The 24,514-nt window shown below is 47.4% G+C and overlaps 1 protein-coding gene across 1 annotated transcript in view; it reads right to left on the reverse strand.

The window, feature by feature from the left end:
* Positions 1–2,065: 2,065 nt before the first annotated feature.
* SLC25A37 (solute carrier family 25 member 37) overlaps positions 2,066–24,514 on the reverse strand; it is a 43,384-nt gene continuing 20,935 nt past the window's right edge. The window contains exons 2-4 of the mRNA XM_004459510.5: positions 9,959–10,187; positions 7,992–8,048; positions 2,066–5,797 (exon numbers count right to left, since the gene is read on the reverse strand). Of these exons, the coding sequence (XP_004459567.1) occupies positions 5,277–5,797; positions 7,992–8,048; positions 9,959–10,187 (807 nt within the window). The 3' untranslated portion in view covers positions 2,066–5,276. The remainder of the gene's footprint in view (positions 5,798–7,991; positions 8,049–9,958; positions 10,188–24,514) is intronic.

The raw sequence follows: 24,514 nt of genomic DNA on the forward strand, positions 1-24,514 counted from the left end.
CATTACTCTCAGGGCTTTCACTACATTCTGCCTTAGACTAGAGACAACTTTTATTTCCTGGTCAGCAATAATACCCTAGAGGTTGTACCATGCTGGGCTTATTATATTCTTCTCTGTTTGCCTCATTAAGGCCACCCCTGTGGGTAGGCACAGAGCCTCTCCTGCAGGAGTGGCTGACCGAAGAGAAGGCCTGGAACTCAGGCAGGAAGTCTTAGTCTGGAAAGAGAGATTGGCCCAGGAGCAGAGGCAATACCTTGCTTTTATGGCCTTTCTAGGGCTGAAATAGGGGTGTGGACCTGCTTGAGAGGTTTCTTGAGTGATGGAGAGATGGTCTCTGCCACCAGGAGGCAGGCCAGGAATTGCTAGAGGCAGCACTAGAGGGGACCCAGATTAAAGATAGAAACTTTTGTTCTCTTAGCAGACCTTTACCAAATACCTCGCACACACCAAGCTCACTTTGCTACACATGGGCCATGTACTGGCAAGCCAGCTCTCCAAAAAGGATGAGCCCTGTTTTGTAGTGTTTGCCCATTTCTGTGGTGTAAATATTCCCTCCAACGTGATTTCAAGCTGTCAATGGGACGCCACTGAGTGCAGGGGTGGGAAGGAACATGCCCTCAGCTCTAGGGAGTGGGTGTGGGGCCAGCTCCAGCACACGCTGGCTGGACAAACAGCCGTGAGGACAGACAAGGAGCTTAAATCTAACAGGTATCGCAATCCTGTGTTACTTTCGTAGCAGCCTTTGGTAACATCTTGGAGCATGAACATCCTCCCACACATTCTTCCATTAGGCTTGAGGGCTGGAAAGGCAGGTCCCGTGTGTCTTACATCTCTCCACATGGTGCTGAGCCCAGCACTGCCCATTGCAGAAACTCCAGATTTGCATGATAATTGACTTAGTGGGGAGGGAGAGGAGCACTCTTACTTATGCACAGGAAACAGGCCCTCCCTGCCACCCACCCTGGAAGAGAGGGAAGTGACCACAAGCCACAAGCTGGTTTTGAGTAGCACAGGGCTGGCCTTTGGTACAATCAAAAAGCAGGAAGTTCTCTCTACCCTCTAACTGGCACCTCCTTCCTACCTCCTGGGAACCCTTGTCCTCAACGGGTTCCCAGATCTGACTTCAATTCCAACTCTCTACTCCAAGAGCTTCACAATCCTGTTGAATGGTGCTCTGGCCCTGGGGCCTCCACAATCAACTAAGAGTTATGCTTGACCTTTCAAAGGAGTCTGATTCTCTCTCCCACCCCACCCCCTCCAGAAAAGGTTATGTTCTTTGACTTAATCTGTCGCCTTTAAGAAATGTATGGGGAAGCAGATGTGGCTCAAGCAACTGGGCTCCCATCTACCATATAGGAGGTCCAGGGTTTGATTCCTGGGGCCTCCTGGTGAAGGCGAGCTGGTCTGTGTGATGAACTGGCCCAAAGAGTGCTGGCCCATGTGGAAAGCTGGTGCAGCAAGATGACATAGCAAAGAGATGCAGAGGAGGGAGAACGAGAGATGCAGCACACCAGGGAGCTGAGGTGACGCAAGAGATTGAGCACCTCTCTCCCAGTCTGGAAGGTCCCAGGATTGGTTCCCGGTGCTGCCTAAAGACAAGCAGACACAGAAGAACACACAGTGAATGGACAGATGAGGGGGGAGGGAGAGATAAACAAATCTTAAAAAAAAAAAATGTATGGATTCTGGTCCGCCCAGCCCTCCCACCCCATAGACAGATCCATTCTGATCAGCCGTCAGCTAAGCAACCAGTGTGTGTGTGTGTGTGTGTGCGCGCGTGAGAGAGAAGGGAGAGCATACAATGTGCCAGGGAACCCATGAAGCTTGTCACACTCATGCCCCCACCATGAAAGGATCTGCCCCTCCCCTGTAATCCAAGAGGCTCCCAGTTCCTGCCCTGGAAACGCTGTGGAAGTCTCTGGGCTGGTGGAGGAGGTGAGCCGCCTCCGTTGTGGTAAGAGGATTGAAAGGGTCCTCTAGGAGACCGGACTAGACACGGGAGGGCCCATAAATTATGTTCCACACTGCTTTAATGTCAGTACTCCCAGCACAGAGTCCACCACACTTCGAAGATTGATGCTTTATTTTCTCTAACTCCAGTGTTACAACTGTAGCAGCGTTATCAGAAATAAACTCCACACACATAAACACACATTTCTTTCCTTCCTCAAGATGGCAACAATCCAGAGGCAGACACATTTACTGTAGGCATTTAGGAAATGACACTTGCTCGCCCTTGTAACATACATAGTGCATTGTGCAGGGAGGGAGCAGTAGTACATTTGTATTTCACAGGCACAAAATCCTTAAATAGTTAAATAAAACCTCACTGGCGTAACAGTGTGTTGGATATGCAGCCTCAGGAGAACTCTGGAGGACAGCACTTGGGATTAGATTCAGCATTTCCAAGGGGAAAAAAAGGCGGGGGGGGGGGGGGCCGGAAATAAGACACCACACATAGGATGTAGGTCAGAAAATAGATAAATTCAATTCAAGTTAAGAAAAAACTGAAGATGTATCCTATTTGAAAAGAAACTCAAAATTCTAGTAAAGATCTAGCTGATCTTTAAGTGGCTGACCTCAAACTGTGGTCTGAGAGGAAGAGCTAACACACACATGCCCTCTGCTAAAGTATGAGCACTGTACTCAGGTGGCATTGCCTGGCTTCACACGTCATTCAGAGACACTAATGTCCAAGACTGTGCCATGATTGTAGGATGTTGGCCATTGTCAGAGAAGGAGAAAGGGAAGCCATCTTCCTAGTTAGCACCTCACAATCTCAAAGTCACAATCAAAGAGATTGGACTGCGGTCTACTCAGGGCAAAAGCAGAAAATTAATTCCCACAAAATTAATGACCACTTACATTTGTTTAGTGCTTCACAATTTTCAAAAGCCTTTTCAGATACATTACTCATTCAATTCCAAAACAAAGTGGGAAGAGGGCAGGGCAGGTAGCGCCAACCCTATATCATCATCACACAGTGAGAAGAAAGCCAAGGCCAGACTCTGAAATTCAGTTCCTACCTCTCCTACTTGCATCTCCCTACCCCAAGGTAGCTTTCCCAGAGAAATGACAATGTGCTTTTCCAAATACCATCTAAAACAAAATCTCCTAGGAAATAAGGAATATTTCACAGCAGTGTGACATAACTTCAAGTGGACTAAAAAATGGAGTTGGATTTTTTTTTTAAAAAAAAGATTGATCTAGCTTTTTTCCTTGATTATCAAAAACACCAGTTAAGATATGTTTAGAGAACAGATGTAAGCCCCTTTCAGCATCAGCATAGTATCAGTGGGCTTTTTGCATCCTAGCATGGGACAGAAGCTTGCTGCAACTGGTTTCCTCTAGGGGCGGCCCCACCGTGGGCCAGCAGCAGTGAGGCCCGGCTCCTGGAGCATCCGTGGGATCCATCCCACAATGGCACCCCCTGTCCCTGATCCAAAAATGGAAGTTAATTGTGTGCAAAACTCAGAGCTATTAGATAAAAAACAAAAACTACCCCAGGAAGGTCTATATGCATGGTCCCAAGACAAAAATTCTCCAAGCATAAACTGAGCTTGGAAGTAACACCATCCAAAGGAGCCCAGGCCTGAGTCTCGGTGAAAAGATGCATTTTGCGTCAGGAGGTGGTGGCAAGGCTGAGCTGTCCAGCTCAGGTTCACCAAAATGAAAATACACACCCACAACAGGCTCATTTTCAGAGATGGGCTCTGGTGAGGGTTCATAAAAGGAAACTGTGAAGCTATTCAGTTTCCCCTTAGACAGCCATCTGGTAGCAAATCAAATGGCTTGGAGAAAGCAGGCTTGTGTTTTCCCTCACTGATGATGTAACTCGGAGCATACCATTTTAGAAAACAAGGAGGTTAGACTTTAAGGCTAAAGAATGGCTCTGCAGAGACATCCTCTGACTTGTGCTTGACGGTCCAAGTCAGGCTGCAGCAGCTAGGCCCAGGTTGAAGGCCCTGGCTCTGTCACTGCAGGCCAGAGGCTCTGTCATGGGGGAAAAGAATGGCAGGCCGAGGCGGGAGCAGCTGGCAAATGCCACAGATATATTTGCTATGTTTTTTAAATTCCTAAACTACACAGGGACACAAAGGAGGAGATTCAGTCAAAATGAACAAAAAAGGGTAGCTGAAGTGCCTTGGTTAAAACGTTGATGCTGAAAGAAATCCTAGCAATAAAAATCGGACTTATCCAAATTATCTGCACCACAAGAAGCCAAATGTTCGCATTTCAAGGTCTTGGTAAGCACTGAACCATGGAAGCACACACACACATCACTCAAAACAAAGGCAAGGAACTGGTCTTGGTAGGTTTAAGACTAGTAATAATTCCACTGGAGTCCCCTGTCCTGAAGTATTAGAGGGATTCTGCCATCCAGTAAGTGTGCATGTGTGTATACAGCAGGACAAAATGTTCCAGGGCTAGGTCTTTGGTTTTGGAATTTTTAGGAAATACAAAAGGAAAAGGCACACGAAGGTGACTGACTGAATAAAAGAAAAGGGGGAACAAAGAGAATTAGCTGGAAGTGATATATCACTATTTAGATTTTTTTTCAACATACCCTTTTTTTTTCCATGAAAAGAGAAATTCACAATATAAACTTAATGTTTATTATTTTACATTCAAGTCGAACTTCCATCTGGGAGGCTAGACACAACTTTAGACCACATTCAGCAATTTAATCAAGTTACTTTGGTGCCTTCTGACTTAACCTAGTGGAAGATTTTAGGCCTCTGTATTTTAAAAACAGCTTTCTTGCCCCAGCTGTAATACTACTTGTACACACGCACAGGCACACATACAAATTCAAAAACTTCTACATAGAAAAATAAAGGATAAACATTATCCATCTATTTTATACTGTGTACTGGAACTTTTATATACATAAAATTTTTCTTTAATGTTTTCAGTCACTGCACCCTTTCTTCCCTTCCGTGTAATCTAAGATTGTTGGGGGTGGGTAGGGAGGGAGACTGCTGCAGCGAAGCAGAAAAGCTACATTCCTTTTAGAGGAGGAAGAGAATAAGTGCTTCCTCCCTCCCTTATGAAGTCTTGCGCCCTCCACCACCACTTTAGATCTCCCCACAGACACCCTTTAGGTACGCGGCTGTTCTGTCCCCCACCTCTTTCTAAGGTATTGGGGAGCAGAAGGCCCACAGTGAACACTCTGCAAAAAATAATTTGGGTGTGAGGGCAAGGAAATGGAATCAGGCGGGGAAAGCCTTTTGAAAATAAAAAGATTCTGGAATCACTTCCCACCGTCTGTTCCTTTAGTATGGAGCTCGACTCTCCAGCTTGTGCTTCGTGAGGAAGTACTTGAAAAACTCATAGACAGACCAGGAAATGGCTGTGGATGGCATCTGGTAGATGATGCGGGCCTGTACCCCTTTGAAGTAGCCGGGCAGGCCGTTGAGCTGGTACACTGTCCGGAAAGCGTTGGCCATGCCTGACAGGCGGCCGTTGACGTTGGCCAGGGAGAGCGCCATGTTCTCCTGAGTGTTGAGCAGGGTCTTACAGACATCCAGGGGGGTCGTGGCTGCCGCAGCGATGGCCCCAGCCAGTCCGCCTGAGATGATGTGGGACTGCGGGTTGTACCCCCGGTGGGGGTTGACCTGCTCCTGCAGGAATTCGTAGGTAATAAAGTGGATGGACTGGAAAGGAATGTTCATGGTCAGCTGCGTGGTGTAACTCCGGTAGAAGGCCCCCAAGCCCTCGGTCCTCCACACTGTCCGGATGCAGCTGAGGGCTGACCGGTAAGGCGAGTTAAACATCTGCATGCGCTGCTTCACCACTGTTGTCGGGCCACAGGGCAGTCCAGAAGAGCAGGGAGTGGGCAGGTGGTTGGGTATGGCCCCACCCCGGGTCGGAGTGAAAAGAGAAGCCAAGCCATAAAGAGAAATGAGTAGGTTAGACACGCCGTAACATCACCAAGAGCCAGCACACACACTGCCCCGGTCTGGCACAGATTAGCCAATCTGCTTGGTCAGGCCCTGGCTGCCCTGGCACCCACCGCAAATCTAGAGCCCGCACCTCTGGCCCCCCTGCCCGCCTCTGGCCCTAACACATCTATTGGACTCGCTTGCTGTCACTTATTTTGAGTGGTCTGTCCTCTGACAGTGCTTTTAGCTTCTGTGCCACTGTCCTTTTGGAAGAGACGTGAGAATTGTTTGCCCAAAAGTTCGGTGACAAACACCAATGAAGACACTGACATTTTAATACAAAAGCTACTAGTGGTTCAAAGGACATGAGGAAGTGGGGGCTACTGGGGGTCCCTTAGGCTCAGGATTTTAATGACTGCCCCCCAACCTTTGCCAACACTGTGCTTTTCTTTACTTTTAAAGAAATAAAGGCTTTAAATCAATAATAATGACAGTGAGGAAGGACAGGGAAGTAAGCCTTACTTTCTTTTCCTTTAAACAAAAACTAAACAAAACCCACTGGCTGATTGACATGAACTGGTCACTGATCAGGTGCCTGTATGAACTGCCTAAAAATCAAAAAGCCTGAGTTATGTAATATGTAAGTGCTAAGAGTGTTCTTTTGGAGGATTTTGATTTTTCTCTGAACTACCTTGAAGAGACCTTTCCCTCCCCCTCTTTGCCTACCTACAAACACCTCTACCTGGCTACTTTTTTAAGGATAATCTTTCCTGTCCCCAAAAGTACACTGTGGTGAACACATAATAATTAAAGGACAAGACAGGGAGACACATAAAGACAGGTATGTTTCCCTAAGGATGTCACATCTCTTTAGAAAGAGGATGGGAGGTGTAATAGAACACGGGCACTTTCTGAGCTTTCCATTTCCAAGATAAAAAATGAAAGTAGCAGTCTCTCCAGCACATCTCACCCTGCACATAAGGAAACCAAAGTGAAGGGACCACCTGTCGTTGCCTCTGCATCCTGGTTTACCCTTAGCACCACAGATAAGGACCCCTATCCTCCTCCCATCTGACACCTGAAGGTCACACAAGTCCCTCAACTGCTAGGACATGGGGGGCAGCTAAGAGGAAATAAGAAATCTTAACCTTAAAAGACAAAAATAGAGAAACTTATAAGACTTAATATGCTGAAAATGGTATAATCTTTTATCTCCAAGTCTCCTTCTGGCAAGGGACCATTTGCAGTGGAGGGGAAAGGTGGAGGGAATTCCAAATCTCACCTAAAGCCACTGTCAGACAGAGAGTAACCCAGCTTAAAACAGGCCCAAACATTTCTCACTCTCAGATTCTAACTTCTTCGACTCAAATACTCACAGGTGGGATTTACTGTATAATACTCCAGAAACTCAACAAAGGGGAGAGAGGAGAAGAAAAGAAGGAGGGAGAAGGGAGGGAGAGAGGAAGGAAAGAAGGAAGGAAATGTGGGGGAAATAGCTAAAACAATGGCAAAATGTGAATTTTTGAAGCAGAGTGATGGACACCTGGGTGTTTATAATACTATTCTCTACATTTGTATGTGTTTGAAATTTCCCATCACAAGAATTTCAATGTTAAATAAAGCTAAATAAGCCAAGTCCTAAGGACTTTGACAGGTTTCCCCTAAATGTGCCTAGGGTTGATAAAGGCTAACAAGTGCCAGACATGTGTGCACACAGGTATCAGAGCAGTGCAAAAGCAGGTAGAAGAATCGTCAGGAAAGCTTCTTAGAACAGATTCCTGTTTCCCACTCCCAGAGTCTGCATTTCTAACAAGCTCCCCTGGGACAGCGGATGCTGCTGCTGCTGGTTTGTAGATCACACTTTGAGTAGCACATTTTCTAGAGAACAGGTATACTGGAGAGCTCAAATAAATGCTCACACCCCTTTTCTTGCAGCCTTTGATGATGTGGTCAAGAATTCTAAATTAAAAAAAAAAAAAAAAAAAAGAATTCTGCTGCCTCTGTCTAGGGAACAGGAGCTCCCTTTCCCCACCTCTGTCCAGCCCCCCTTGGCCCTGCCCCTTTCCACAGCCCTTACGGCCCTTCCCTGGGACCATGAAACATTACCTTCTGCTGGATTCATTACCGCATCGTGGAGCAGGGTGGCCATACTCCCAGCTATCCCTGCAAAACAAACTCCATAAAATTACCCTCTGGAATCAGACGTTCTGAGGAAGTTCCTGGAACCTTAAACCAGACGGAACCCTGGATCTGGCTTAACAGCACTCACTACCAACTCTTAAAACCCTAAAGCAATAATGGGAATACTGGATTAAGACAGGGAGGGTTGACACAGGCAGTTATCCACATTTTAATCCTGCAGAAACCTTAGTTTCTTCCTTATAGTTCACCCTGGGATATGGCGAGACCTGCTCCAATTGGATGGCACCCAGAAACCACCCTTTGTGGCTTTTTCCATTGTCTAGATTTTACTTCTCCAGGTTCCTGGCTCTTGTCAACAGAGTAACTCACTCTGCCCTTAAGCTGGGACAATCAAACAGGTCATATATATACGGCAGAAAAGGGGTAAAAATCAGAAGGTAACTCTTTAAGACATTTTCCTCAGTAAAACCTGAGCCTTTTTAAAAAGATGGGCAAAAGAAGAGGAAGTCAGGAAGATCTGTACAGGGTAGGTTTCCAGGGTAAGTTTGCAAATACTGATTTGCCTCAGGAGATGGCAGACCCCATCTGAGGGTCTCACCTGGACTGGCTTCAAGAACCAGGAATTTAAGAAGTCTGAGTCGGGCCTGAAATTTTACTTTCGGCTCTGAGTCCTGCCCACCCTGCAGTAACACTGTCAAGTATTCAAAATTGCCACTGGAAGGTGGAAGGAATGAAAAGCTCCAGGATGACTCCTTAAAAATGCGTTGTGGTTGCAAAAACACAACCACGGCCCCCACCAGAATGCTGCAGTGATACTGCGCCAAACTTGGTATAAACTGGGTTGTGTCAAACCCATTCAAAGGGTCAGTGACCAAGGAGCCAAACCATTAATTAAATCAGGCACTGAAATGAAGGCCCCAGTAACAGGAACTCAGGGACAGCATCAGACTGTGGCTCTCCATGACCATCTCAATAAATGCAACAAATGGCCCCCTTTTTAAATGTCTGCAAACCAGTCAGGTATATTTATTACCAAAGTTTGCTGATGGAAAGGACCCTTTTTGGTTCTGCGTGGAAAAGAGAAGGGAAAAATCATCAACTGGCCACATCTACCTCACTGTTCTTGAAAAATTAATTTTGTCAAAATAAATAAAATAGATTTTATGCTGCTCTCTATAGTCCCAAACCATACCCAAACAAACAAACAAAAAATCAACAAAAGCCAAATGTAACCACTTTGCCTGGCCCAGTTAAACATGGAATAGGTAAGAGCTGCTGGCAAACTCACAACCCCCATCCCCTCTCTCTCCCTTGAAATAACAAAACAAAACAATGTCAGCCCTCGCTGGCAGAGAGATGCAACTCAGACGAATGGAAGAGAATGGGGGTAAAATTCCCAAACCCCCAGAAGCGTATGGTGGGAAAGGTCATCTGCGCTGGAGCAAATCCTTTGTCAGCCATAAAACTTCTTGACCTTTTAAAGCTTAGTTAGATCTTGACGTTGTAGAGACCTGTTGTATCAGTTTTTAAATAGTCTCAAAGAAGCTGTCCAGATAGCATTTTTTTTTCCTGAATCCAGCATTCAAAAGTTTTGTTTCTATTCAGGATTTTTCCTATGTCTGATCATTAATTGCTTTTGAATGTTTTTAAAAAAACAACAACAACAACAAAAAAGAAACCCACACAACAATAAAAACCGAAAACACCTCTGTCACCAGTTTCCCCAGGCTTCAGCAAATGGAAGAGGGGAACGAAAAAAGCATGTGTGTGCATGTGTTCGGGAGTGTGTACACACACGACTCTGTCCTGTACGCGTAAGCAAGCATGCCGGAGACGAGGGCTAGGCTGCTGGACCGCGGGGGGCGGCGCCCTGGGGTAGGGTCTGTTGAAGAAGAGAGCTTTCTAACTCCAGACAAATGCTTTCAAAATACCGTTGGCTAGGTGGCTGTTTCCTCGGTGGTGGAAAACATCGTTAAAAGTCCTTTTCATGCTTTCATAGCAGGCAAAATACATGGCGTGGGCAGGCCCTGCACCCATGACCATGATGTTGATGCCGCGCAGGGGCCTCCAGACGCCTTCGGTCCGGATGATTTTCTTGAGAGCTCCGTAGACACTTGAGTATTGGGCTTTGGGATCTGGCTGCAAACTCTGCATTCGTGTCTGAGTGAGGAGAGAAAACAATAAGATGGGAGTTAACGAGGATTAGAGGGAAAGGAAGGCCCAGAGAGAGAGTGAGGGAAGGCAGGCGGTGTCAACAGCCCTCAAGGACTGCTTGGGGGAGGAAATGCTATTTATTCTATCTTTCCTCTCATACACAGTCCTGCAGATTTCACTCAAAAGGCAGAGGGCAGAGGAGGAGGGCAGAATTTGGAGAAGAAAGATCTTGCCACAGAAAGCTGTGTGGCCTCTGATGGGCCCCTTAACCTCTCTGGCTCTCAGAACCTTCAACTAAAAAAAAACAACAAAACAGGGTTGTTGCAAGCATCAAATGAACAGTGCATGTGAACCCCTGAATAAACTCAGAGGCCTAGAATAACCGAAGAACTATCATCCTGCGTGTCCCATGCTGGTCCTTAAGTCTCCCCATCTTCACCACCTGAAACCTACCTGTTCTGAAGGTCCAGTTCAACCCCTACCACAGAATCTCCCCCCGAACTCCAGACTGCACGGCCTGATCGCCTCTACTTTTTCCATTTCATCTTTACAAGTCAGGATTTAAATATAAATGGCCTTGTTCTTAATTTCTTACATACAGTCTCTTCCAGGCCAGGGAAGAGCTTTCCTGAGTTGGTAGCTGCACCTTACTGTGACCCAGGTGTGACAGGCACCCGAGTAAAGGAGAAATATGAGCCAGGTGCAGGGCTGACCAGCTCAGCCCTGCCAAGTAGCAGCCCCCGGCCACCCACCTCCCCCCAGCATACACGCAGCTTAGAGGTGAGGGTCTTCAGGCAGGGATTTCCTTTTATCTCCCAAACAAAGTCATAAATAAACCAATTAAAACGGAACAAGAAGGGCTCCTTGGGCCGGACACAGGCTGAAGGGGCCCAAGGCCCTGCCCCTGGGGCCTCCTGCCCACTCCCCCATGGAAAATCTGGGGCTCAGAGGAATGGTGTGAAAGCCAATGACCTCAAATTTGTGGTCCCGTGTCCTTCAGGTGTCCCAGGCTAGGAAAGCCACAAAGAAACTGGACACACGGTTACCAACTTTATATTTTACCAAGAAACATTAAAGTGACAATAAAAATATAAGCAGCCAAAATATATATATATATAAGCAGCAATCACCACCGCCCTCTAGAATGATCGTCATTTGCTAAAAGGTTATTTTAATACTCAAAACCAAAAGACAAGAAAGACTACTACTGGTTATAAAACTTGTTCTTTAAATTAAATTTAACTTTATTGAAAACTCATTCCTTCCCCCCTTTGACTGGGTAAACACCTCCTGGGGATATTTTCCAAATTGATTTCTATTCTAACCCCTTTCAGAAAGAAACTGAGGCGGTTTTAGGACAGAGGCTACTTCATACGCAAATATGGTAGAAGCAGGAATGCCGGGCTGAGGGACCCTGAGCGGCTGTCATGGAGCCTCCATGTTGCTCCCAAAGGATGACGTGTGTCCCTGGCCAAGCGCTCATTTTGGAAAGGAAGAGGCAAGACTGATTCTTCAGGAAAGGCATTCCAAATTGCTCACGTTTAGAGCAAACAGAGTTTTGTATTTCACTTGGTCTCTTCTAATTGCCTCGATAAAAAATAAGGGCCTCACGCACGAGGCAGTACAAAAGGTGAGCAAGAATCAGAAAGAAGGCAGCGGACCTGGCCCAGTGGTTAGGGCGTCCGTCTACCACATGGAAGGTCCGCGGTTCAAACCCTGAGCCTCCTTGACCCGTAAGGAGCTGGCCCACGCGCAGTGCTGATGCGCGCCGGGAGTGCCCTGCTGCGCAGGGGTGTCCCACATGTAGGGGAGCCCCACGCGCAAGGAGTGCGCTCCATAAGGAGAGCCGCCCAGAGCCAAAGAAAGCGCAGCCTGCTCAGGAATGGCGCCACACACACGGAGAGCTGACACAGCAAGATGACGCAACAGAAAGAAACACAGATTCCTGTGCCACTCACAACAACAGAAGCGGACAAAGACGACGCAGCAAATAGACACAGAGAACAGACAACCGGGGTGGGGGGGAAGGGGAGAGAAATAAATAAATCTTAAAAAAAAAAAACACAACTTAGCCTTACCAAAAAAAAAAAAAAAGAATCAGAAAGAACTGGGATTGAATTCAGATTCCATCTTGATGGCATAATCCTGGGAAAAGTAGTTCACCTCTGTAAGTTTCAGTTTCCTCATTTGAGAGGATGGCTGAGAGAATTAAATACATGCGTATTACTATCATTATTGTTAATAATGCTTCAAGTAACTCAAGAGACTAAATGAAAGAGATTCATCGAGAGGATAAGTACTGTAATAAGGTTCAAATATAAACTTTCCATGGTCTAAGCTCCATGTGGGCAGGTGTCTGTTTCATTCACTGTACCTTTGCAATGCCAGTGTCTAGCTCACAGTGGGTGCTCAATAAATATTTGTCGAATGGATGTACAAATAAAACACAACTTAGAATGCCAACTGCAGTGAAGCCATGCTTTCTTGTACTTACCTGTCCTTCTCATGACCTTTTATCTAGATCTTTACTGATTAAAAGTCCATATTTCACTGTAATCTCAAGCCTAGGTTTGAGCTACTGAGCCATAAGCAGAGTAAAGACAGCCAGTTCTGGGGGGTCTAACTTGGACCTGTCAACACAGAGTAGGTCATGCCAGTCACAATCCCAGAGGAGAGGGCCTGAAGCAGCATTTCACTAAGGGTAAGCGAAACCTCACCTCACTCCTACGTCAGTCACCTCCTCCTTTCCTAGCTTCCAGCCTGGGTTTGTAAGATCAGTCCATGGTCCAAAGCCCTCCCTGGACTCTACTGGGCACTAAATCACATCCCTCACTGAAGCCACGTTCAGCCAGCTGAGTGCTGAGCCTCGGCTGAGTTGCAACACCTACTCTCCAGTTCATTAGACTTACCCAGGTCAGCTGACAGGGAGGTGAGGATGGTCACCTACCACACCAAGGAACTGAGAGTCTACAACTACAAGCAGGAGAATCCCATCCATCAGCATGTGGAGTTGAAGGCCCCTCTCAATTAGGAGGTACATTGGCATCACCATTCCAGAGTCCTCAGGATTAGGGAATAAAATATGGACTAGAATGGACTTATTGGTATTCTACTATAGAATCCTTGTGAGTCTAGCAATGGAAGAAATTATATCATTGATGTGGAGACAGTGGCCACTGGAGCTGCTGAAGGCAGGGAGAGGGAAAAAGAGGTGTACTAATGGGAGCATTTTCGGGACCTGGAGTTGTCCTAAATGATATTGCAGGGACAGATGTAGGACATTATATATCCTGCCATAACCCACTGAATGGACTGGGTGAGAGTGTAAACTACAATGTAAACTATAATTCAAGCTGTGCAGCAGTGCTCCAAAATGTACTCATCAATTTCAATGACTGTACCATACCAATGAAAGAAGTTGTTGATGAGGGAAAAGTGGGGGATGGGGGGAGTGAGGCATATGGAAATCTCATATTTTTTTAAGGTAACACTTTGTATGATACATGTACCTTTTAAAAATAAATTTAAAAAATATATTTTTTAAAAAGCACATTCGGGTCCCAACCCCAGGTCCTATGGGTGTGAGACTATTTGTAAATAGGACTTTTGAAGATGTTATTAGTTAAGGTGTGCCCAAACTGAGGGTGGGCTTCATCAAAAATGGCTGACACCCTTATAAGCTAAGGACGCTGGACACAGAGAAAGTTGCCATGGGGAGTGGTCAGAAGTGGGAAGTCAGTGTAACCTGCAGGGGAAAGGAAAAGGCACAGCCATATGTGTTACCATGTGACAGAAAAGCCAAGGACCTGGGATTGGCAGCAGGAGCCCCAGAATACCTGAGTCTTAGGAAGAAAGTGTCACCTTGGAGATGCCTGGATTTTGGACTTCTCCTAGCCTAGGAGAATATATTCCTGTTCCTTAAGCCAACCTACTGTACGTGTTTGTTTGAGCAGTTAGGAAATAAAAATGGCCTAACCGGTAAAACTAGAAGGCCCTCATGCAAGTAGGAGTGGCAGTGTGAGACAGCCTACAGAATGCCCAGGTGGGAGCTGAGAGGCTGAATTCCAGGTCTCTCTCTGCCTCCAACCAGAGCAGAGCAGCCTTCGCCAAAGCATCTCATCTCCCTGGTCATCAAAGTCCTCAACTGGAAAATGAAGAGAATGACCAGAGAAGGAGGTCCCCAAACTTGGCTGATTATCAAAATCACCTGGAAATGTTTAAAAATAACAATCTGTGGGCGCCACCCAATGCCCATTCATTCAAAACCTCTTTGTAAATATCCCAGATGATTTTGATGACCATCTTAGGTTGGAAGGCCACTGAACAAAATGAACATTTAAGTGCCTTCCAGCTCTCTAACACTTTCTAGAAAGGTTCTCCAACCTTCCTCAGCCATCATGGGACTCGTCTTCAGTAATATGAGTAGGGAGTGGTTGAGGGAAGGCAATGGGGTCAGAAGAGGGTAGAGACAGGAAGTAGCAGGGTCTATGGCACCAAAGCTTTAGAGCCAGCCAGTATAATCGCCCAGAATTTCAGCTGGGGACCTTGACCAGGCTCCTTAATCTTGGGGCCCAATTGCCCCCACCTGTAACAACACTGCAGTCCACAGTTGGGAAGACTGAGTTAGAGAACCCTGTAAAACACCTGGCACTGGTTGGCAGGCCATCATTTCTGGTTTCCTCTCCTCCACTGCACCCTTTATATATGGGAAGTCATCTGCAGGGCTTCTCCTTTACAGACCTGCTCTCTTCAGTCAGCTGAAGGCTGGGCATCAAGATTTTGCAAGATCCCCAGGCACCGTTGTCTTTCTTTCTTTCTTTTAATATTTGGGGCAGGGCAGTGGGAGAGGAGTAGATATTACTGAACCAAAACACTCCATCTTCCTATGGAAAAGAAAAGGACAATTGAATTATCTTTGCACCCCCAGTGGATTTCTTGGACCTCAGGGAATGGTCTACTCCAGGGCAAGTCATGTTAAATGACACTGGTCAGTTAGGATATTCAAGCCCACAGTTGGGACAGAGGCAAGTGATGGGTTAGCACACAGGAGTACCCAGTCAAGCCCCTACTGGGTCCACCACAGCCACACTGGCCAAAGTATGGCCCAGAGCCTCTTTGTCCCATGGCTTTATTTGTTCAACTTTATTTGTTCAGCCTGCAAGGAGCACACACTGGGTTAGGCCCCAGGCTAGGTACCAGGGATACAGAGAGGGAGAAAAACTGGGACGCAAACAAGGAAAGTGGGTGATGGGTAGAGTAAGAGGAAAATGACAAAGACCATCAGGAGTGTCAAAAAGGAATTCAGAGATCTGGAGTAAGGAACCTTGCACCAGGGGTCAGTCAGGGTTAAAGATTGTAGCAATTGCCTCAGAAAAGAAGCAGGGAGGGTGGAAGGTGGACAGGTAAGAAGGCGGGCAGAAGTGGCCAGAGGTTGAGAGACCATGATCAAGTCAATCTCTTTTTCTGGTGAGTCTGCTGTGAAAATGTGAAAATGAGAGTTGGGCATGTTATCTACTTATGGACCAGAGAAGGAGAAAAAGGGGGAGAGAGGGAGGAAGAGAAAAAAGAAAATGAATGGGAAAAAAAAGTAAATGAATGAAACAGGATGGTCAATGAGGAAGCAAAGATTTAAGGAAAAAAAAAGACAGGATTCACACATTTTCTATCTAGCTTTCAGTTTCTGTTCGAGACTTAGCTGTATTCCCCCCCCCCCGCCATTTCCTTATAATAAATGACCATTTTTTGCATTTTCATTTTGCCTCTTGGAAATTCATAACATGTACTCCATACTGAAGCCTCTGAGAAGTCCTTCAGGAAAGAAACCTAACTTTAAGGTACTTCTTAAACTTCTTGAGCAACGAAAAAGCCTTACTTCACTTAATGACCAGTTACACCTTGCTGAACACACTTTAGGAGACACAGCTGTAACCAAGGATGAGCCCTCCCGAAGCAGAAGCAGGAGTGCAGAGATGGGCTCTATGGGTCAGAAAGACTCCTCGGGCAACCCAAACAGAGAATGGTCAATGCGGAACACGTTCTGGAACCGGGAGGCAAGACCCGAATGGCAAATCAGCAGGGGGAGAGTCTGCTGCAGGTGATTATCAAGTGTCGTTCCACACCTCCTGCACCGTCGCAGTTCACTTTCAAAGGGGACAGGGTGGGGGCAAGTGCACTGGTCCCTGGCCTGGCTCTGCCACTCTGTGTGACCCTGAGAGCAAGTTCCCTTGGCTCTAGACTTACTGATCCTGTAGGAGGACAAAGACTCTGTCCAACAAGGACTCAGGGACCCAAACCAAACGCTGTATCCTCTTTGAATTGGCTCTGTGAACTCCCAGCAAAGCCAGTATGTAGTGAGGGGTCAGTGCCTTACTCAAATTCTAACCTAAGGAAACAAAGCAAGAGAAGTCTGCTTGTTTACCTGTTCTCTTGTTGAGGGGAGGAGACAGAGTGGAAAATGTGTGTTCTGTTCCAGGTGAGCTTTTCACTCTTAACTCACAGGATCATGTAACATGAGCTGCAAGGCCCTCAGGGAGAGAGCACATCCAGCCCAGGCCCTGCCTTTTCAGATGGGAGCCTGGGCTACTCCAATGAGGATCACGGCACCTGGACCTAGACCTGAGACCAGAGAAGGGACGAGAAGGCCCCTCCGGCATCACTCGGCCACTGACTTCCTCTCTGACCTAGAGATGGCTGAGGATTCCCAGCTTCCTTTCTCAATTTCTTAAAGATTAAAACACAAAAAAAGTGGTAATATAAAAAAGCTCCCACATCTGAAGTGCCAGTGCAACAGCCCACCTGGGCTCAGGGCTCATGGGGCAACAGTCCAATATCACCAACACCGAGAGCAGGAACAGCTCCAATCTAGAAGCCAGGACTTGATTCCCAGAAGGCTGGCCAGGAATCTCTGTCCCAGACTTTCTCCCAAGGTAAGGAAGGTTTAGGCACTGAGGAAATGCTAGGGGGAAAAAATGCTAAATAACATTAGCCTCTGCCACCCATATCTGCTTCAGAATTAGAAATCAAATTGGTTGAGTTTAACTCTATCCTGCCTGCCAATTTCCAAGTACCAATGAAGTTCACGAAATTGAACCACAGGAAACGGTCCAAGCAAACTGCAACCCTGCTTGTCTTGAGTCCACTGCTCACCCCAGAGCAAGGCCTTGCCCTCGGCCCTGCCGGCTGCAGGCCTGCTATCCCCACCTGTTGGGTCCCCCATGGCACTGCACTCCCCATGTCCTGGGGTCTGACTCTCTCAGGACACAAGGGGTCAGCTCCTGCCAACAGCCGCCCAGAGCAGAGGGGATCAGGCCAAGCAGGTCGTTCCCACGCAGAGTCCTCCCATACTGAAGTGACGCTGCGCATTGAGCATGCGGCCAGGAGGAAGAGGCTTTTTTGGCACAGTGCTCTGTGTCTGTGGAAAGGATGGCCTTCCGGAGTAAAGCCACAAGCCTCATGTTGGCCTTGGAAAGCCCACTCTCACCTTCCAAAGTCCTCGGGCAGCGCACGGCACAGGAAGACACCCAAACCACATCAAGCAACACCACGCTCAGCGAAGCGCTCAGCACTCCTACAGCCCAACTACCAGCATCACATAGTGGGACCCGTGCCCACATTACACGTTTATGGAAGGTGGACTCTCAACAGTCTCGCCCTGGCCCTGGGAAAACATGGGAAATGGTCAAAAATGAAGGATGAGGGCAGCCTCCAGCACATCACCACCCACATGTTAACCAAGAATGGAGCGAGGCAGAAAGGCCTTTAAGGGGAACTGCAGTATTTATGGCATTCTCAAGTACATCGAGGCCTAGCCACAAGTTCAAAACTCCAAATCACATCTTTTACCCTTCTTCCAAATTGGCAAAATATATATATATGCAAAGAGATATTCTTTACTTTATATATATATAATATATATAAAATTTTATATATAAAAAAATAAAATAAAATCAGAAGGAAAACTTGGTCCTCTTAGAACCAGTAAGAGAAAAATGACTCCTCAAAAGTAGTCATCCCCCCAAAAAGAAGGGGGGCACTGGAGAAAATGGTTCAGTGTCTTGCTCTGTTGATCAGAATCTGATTCCATGGTGCAAGGGGAGTTCCAGGAGGACATATTAAAGAGAAAAAAAAAAAAACTCCCCTGCCATTCTGGAAAGCCCTTTTTTGAGAACCACAATTTTAGGGTAAGCCAAAGGGTCATCTCACTAAAAAGTCAGTCTACCAAGACAAAACAAAGAGATCATGAGACTTGCTAAATTATGTCTACATCAATTTCCCCGCCTCAGCTATCAGAAGCCCCAGACTTCCCTCAGTGTTCAGGTCACCCTGAATTTGGGGGGCAGGAGGAAAGGAAGTGAGTTCACAGAGGTGAGAACAAATGACAAAGGCTACTCTGCCTTTTGGCTTATGTGCCACGGGGGTGGCAATTTTTCATTCGCCTCTCTGAACAGCCCAGCCACAATCCAGCCTTCCTAGTTACAGGCTGCCTCTAAGATGGGGGTCTGGACTGCAAAGGATCCAGTCTCCATCATTCAAACTGTCCAGACACACAATCCTGAAACATCCAGAGTCCACTTGGGGCACACTCCAGGGCACTGCTGTTTCTAGGGACGAGATGACTCAACGATGAGCTTCCATCACACTTTCCATATAAAATACAAATTCTCCCAAGACAACCATAACCAAGTCCCCCCCACCCCCAGAAAAAGAGGTTTTGGTACAAAATACCACTTCTTAGAAGAGTGCTACAGTGTAAAGCTTCAGACCCCAGATTATGTCCAACTGAGAAAGGGGGTTCAGAAGAGGGGCCATTTGAACTGTACCATTAGGAGGGATAGTATTTTAGTAAGAAATGAAGCTGTTGCTACCATTCCCCTTCTATGGTATTTGATTTTTTTTTAAAACTCTGTATATATATTACTTTGATTTTTCAAAAAAAGAAGAAAGCAAATAGGGCAGGGAAAGGAAGAGAACAATTCTGCCTGGGGTAGGGGTGTCACGAAGTCAGGAAAGTCAGGAATGCGCTGCCTGTCTGGGAAACAGGACGCTGAGGCTGGAGGGTAAGGTCTGCCACAGGAATGCAACAATAAGATATGGCTGGAAGGTCAGCACAGGGCTGAGAAGAGCCATAAGTGTTTGCTGGGAGAGAGGCAGGTTGGGGCGAGAGTATGGGAGGCTCTGAGTACTGTGGTAAGGAGTTTGGAATTTATGACCACGTTTTCCCCAGCATAGGACAGCACTGTGATGGGTGCTATGAAGAGCCACGGATGGAATTCCCTGCGTGTGGATGGAGAAGGGGGCAGCCTCTGTAACCGAGGTGCCCCCCTCCTGGGTTACCATGCAAGGCCAGCAGTTTTCTCTGAAGCTGCCACCACCTGCAAGGCCACTGTGACATCACACACCACCTAGGCCCCCTTCTCTTCCCAGGGGCAGCAGCTTGCAGCCTTGCCTATGGGTCAAAGGAAGCCATTCCCACATTCTTTGACTCCAGGAACCAGGGCTGCTCTACTCCTCTCCCCTCCTCCAAAAAATACTGTGGCAGGAAGAGGGAAGGAGGAAAGAATCTGTGTCTTGCTCTGACCCAGTATACCAAGGACACACTTGGAATATCACATGTGCGGTCTCCCCAAAGGATTAAACTGTCCATGCCCTACAGGTGGGGCAAATTCCTAGATTCCAGGTAAAAGGGCTGGGATTTCATGGGTGGGGTTGGTGACCTCACTGGGAAAAGGAGAGTGAAGGAAAGCACTGGGCAGGAGGGTGAAGCCTGAACCACCAGTCAACGCTACCCATCTTGCCCTGCTCTAGCAAGGGGAGCAGAGGGCTGGCAGTGGTTGGTTTTAGTCCCACATCTGGCACTATTTTGACTGTGTACCCCAAAGTGAATCAATTTGCTTCCCTGAGCCTCAATGTCCCTATTTATTAAAAAATTTCAATAATAAAAACAGCAGTAATATTAGCAGTATCCCAGTTTTACAAATGAGGAAACTGAGGCACAATGGGTCTAAATGACTTGACCCGAGTTCACAAAGTTTGTATGTGCAGAAGCAGGGTTGGAAGCCAGGCAGTCTGGCTGCAGAGTCATGCTGTGAGCCAGGAGGGGTGGGCTCTGAGGGGACCCCAGCTGAGGTCCAACCACACGGTTCTGGCTCTGACAGCCTCTGCTTCTACAACTAGGCTAAATCACACATGTGCCAGCCCTACGCACCCGACTTAGACTTTTTTGAAGGGGGAGCCGTCCTGCCTACGTCAGGGTCACCTAAATCCTCACTGGAACACCCACGCCGCTCCTGAGGGATGGAGGCTGTTGAGGCCTCATCTGCGGTTTACTCTGCTCCACGACCCCGGCTATAAGTCCCAAACGGAACTGGGTAATGGTGACCCATTCAAGATAAACCCATTCTCTCTATGGGAAAAGCACTCAAACCATTTGCCCTGCAGAGGGTGTGGGCAGGAGGGTCATCTTGGTGGACAAAAGCCTGGCACTCTGCCAGCACAGAAAGGCTGACTCAAACATCCCAATGGTGAGACTGCTCTCAAAAGAGAATGCAAATCACTGCTAGTAACTTGCGCTAACTAGCGAGGTTCTCCCACTGACTCTGCCCGCCCTTGCCTATACCACTGGCTCATAATCACCCCACTAACAAGTAAGGACAGGATGCCAGACGCAGAACTGGAGGAACGCCTCATCCTCCAAAGTTTTTTCATTTTCCTGGCACATACGTAAATTGCTGATGCTGCGGAACACCACGTCAAAGAGCAAGTTTAATACAAGAGTCCACAACAAAGCCCCTAAAAGCACATGCTCCCCCCCATAAAACATGGGTTGCCGACTGTGGGGAGGGAAGAGAATTCAGGTACCGTGATCAGTGTTCCCCACAGTTCTGCTGTCATCTTTTCTGCACTCTGGGGCTCCTAGGAGCTTCTGATTGATTACTGGGTTCAGCCGCCCCTCTAGACTGTCCCTACTTTGCTTTGTGCAATAGTTATATGACCTGCCCCAGGTCCTGGAGCTGCTGCCACTGCACTCCTGCCTCCCAATCCTCCTTTGACCATACTCTGCTGAAAACCCCAATCACAGGATCTCAAAGAACCGAGTTCAACCAACCACCCCCACCCAGGGCTCAGGGAGTCTCTGCCCCGAAGGAACTTATATTCTAAGTGGAGAATCCAGACCAGAATGGCAGGAATGGGGAATGGAATGTGGGATAGACATCAGGTGTGAGGCCAGGGGCAGCAGGGCAGGACTGGGAGGATGGGTTCTGAAGTTTGAGCTTCAACTCCATGTCAGACACCATTTTTTAAGACCTGAGGAGAAAAAGAATGACCCTGTCCTCGAAGAGTTCATAACTGAAATCCGATTCTAACGTTTAGCTGTGTGAGCCTGGGAAGTTACTTAACATCTCTGCACTTCAGCCCCTCAGCTGTAAGAAGACTTAAGTATAGCAACCAACTGGTACATCACAAAAGGTGCTCAAGAAATGTTTCTCATCATTATTTTTAAGAAAGGTTCCAGTATGGTCTCTACCTGGTAGGGGGAAAACTACCACCTATGTTGTTATGAGCAGCTCGAAATCTTCTTGTGGCTCAACTGATAGAGCATCTGCCTACCATATAAGGGGTCCAGAGTTTGGTATCCAGGGCCTCCTGACCCATGTGATGAGCTGGCCCACATGTAGTGCTGCAGCACACAAGGAGTGCTGTAGCACGCAGGGGTGACCCCCGTGTAGGGATGCCCCACGTGCAAGGAGTGTGCCCCACAAGGAGAGCTGCCCCACGTGGAAAAAGCACAGCCAGTCCAGGAGTGGCGCTGCACGCACGGAGAGCTGATGCAGCAAGATGACGCAACAAAAAGAGACACAGATTCCCGGTGCCTCTCACAAGAATGCAAGCGGACACAGAAGAACACACAGTTTCCCGTGCCGCTGACGACAACAGAAGCGGACAAAGAAACAAGACGCAGCAAACAGACACCAAGAACAGACAACCAGGGGAGGGGGGGAAATTAAATAAATCTTAAAAAAAAAAAAAAAACACACAGTGAATGGACACAGAGAGCAGAAAACGGGGGGGGGGGGGGGCGGCAATAAATAAAAATAAATTAAAAAAAAAAGAACTACCACCCAAACTAGCTTAGTCTTGCCTAGAAGGTGTGGGTGCTCTTTGCCTCCCCTTGCTGGTAAACGACCGTTTAGCACAAGGCTTTCCAGACAGAAGGGTCTCATTAGAGGTTTGCACTGACTCACAGACTCTAGAATAGGACAGACCACAAACCACACCATAGACCCCAGGCTCCCCGAAGGAAGTGACCAGCGACACAACTGGTCTTGCGGATTTCAGGCCACAGTTCTACACCCTTACAATGACAGGCCAGGAATGAAACCTTATACCAGCAGCCCGACCGGCAAAATGCTGGACCAAGCAGCCTGCCCAGTCTCCCCTGCAGTCCAGGCCCTCAGAAGCTGACGGGAGAGCACAGTGGTCAGCAACCCAGGCTTTGGAGCCCCAAACATGTAGGTGGCATGTAGGTGTCTGAGCCTTCTGTGGACTCCAGAAAATCCTGTTCTTAAAGCTAATCCATTCCTGTGTGTTTAAATATATTGTAGATGGGAACTCTCATTAGACTCCATTAAGGGACCTTCCTTTTGATTAAATGACTTCAGTTAAGGGTCTTTTATTAGACTGCATGACCCAGGGTGGGTCTTAATCCTCTTACTGGAGTCTTTTATAAACAGAGGGATAAAGGGCCGCTGACACCAAAAGAAGGCCGCAGAGACAGAGAGGAACCCAGAAGCTGAGAGAGAGGGCCCCAGGAGCCAAGGAAGCCACGTCAGCCTGAAACCAAAAGCAACAAGGCCCAGAGAAGGGGGACAAGCAGATGCTGCCATGGGCCTGAATGCCCACAGCTGCAGGTTAGGGAGAAAAGGTCTCCTGATGAGGCCTTGATTTTGGACACTTTCACAGCCTCCAAACTATAAGCTTTTAACCTAATAAATTCCCATTGTAAAAGCCAATATACCATTCCTGGTATATTGCTTTGGAAGAATTCAGCAAACTAAAACAGTGTCTAAGTCCCAGCTCTGCCACTTCCTTATTGTGTGACCTAATCTCTAAAAGGGGCTCACAATAGTACCTATCTCCTCAGGTTTCAGTAAAGATTAAAGAAGATAATGAATGAAAAGCACTTTGCATGTGTCTAGTATGGAGCTGCCCTCTACTTTTATTTATGCTGTTTTGGATAAACTGCAAATTCCTAAGATGTTATTTTTACTTTCATTCCTGCATAAAACTCTCATTCCCTAAGAGGAGGATCCCTTTCAGGGCTGCTGTGGTTAGAAGTAAGTCCGCTCATAATCACTGAACACTGACACTAGAAGACACCTAAACGACCGTATAGTCTCACTGCCTCTCTTAACAGAAGAGAGTTTAACGCCCAGGAAAGGGAGGGGGGACTTGCTCAGGGCAGCCCCCAAAAGGATCCTTCTCCCCTTCCCATTCACCTTTCTTCACTCATCACTTCTGACCAAATGAGCCAAGCTGCTTAAATTAATCTTGATTATGTAACAAAGGAAACTTAGATACCTAGAGAGGTAGGGGAGGGAAAAAAATCACCAGTGTCAGTTTACACAGGCACAGAGGGTCCCAGGTGAAAGCACAACAGAAGGCTCGCCCACCCGGCCTCGCTAATGTGCTCAGAGCCCAAGTCCGGACGGTTCTGGAAACTTTTACTGCTGAAGTCGGGGCCTGGGGCTGAGTGGGGAAGTTTCCCTGATGCTCTTGCACGTCCTGTGGGCCCAGGCTCAGGGCTGTGGGAAGGCTCTCAGCGCTGCCCCAAGGCTCGACCACACTGTGGACTGCTGGGGAAGCAGCCCAGGGCGGCAGCCAGATGGTGGCCAAGTTGGGCTACGGGGAAGGGCGCAGGAGCCCAGAGGACAGGGGCCTTCGTAGCCTCTCGGCCTCTTCATGGGACACTAAAGGACATGCATTTATGGCGAGTGTGTCTCATGCTACCCAACAGGGGTGGGCCCCGAAAATGGGCACCTGAATGTGAGCATGATGAAAGACACGGCCCAATTCCAAGAACCTGAAGACCTAAATTTCCATCCGGCTCTGCCACTAACTCACTGAGGAACTCTGGTCTTCACCTCTTTGAGCATCGACTTCCACAAGGAAACTTGGGAAACGTGGGATTTCCACCGTGTAAGCCCTAAAGGGCTTTGTTCATTAATCTATTACAACTGCGAATACTGGCTAAATGAATAAATGGAGTTAATGGTTGTCACTAAAGAGCTCCTTTGCAGCCTGTAACACTCTAAATCTGAAAACTGAAGAATGCT

This window comes from Dasypus novemcinctus, chromosome 25, assembly GCF_030445035.2.
Source record: "Dasypus novemcinctus isolate mDasNov1 chromosome 25, mDasNov1.1.hap2, whole genome shotgun sequence".
Taxonomy (NCBI): domain Eukaryota; kingdom Metazoa; phylum Chordata; class Mammalia; order Cingulata; family Dasypodidae; genus Dasypus; species Dasypus novemcinctus.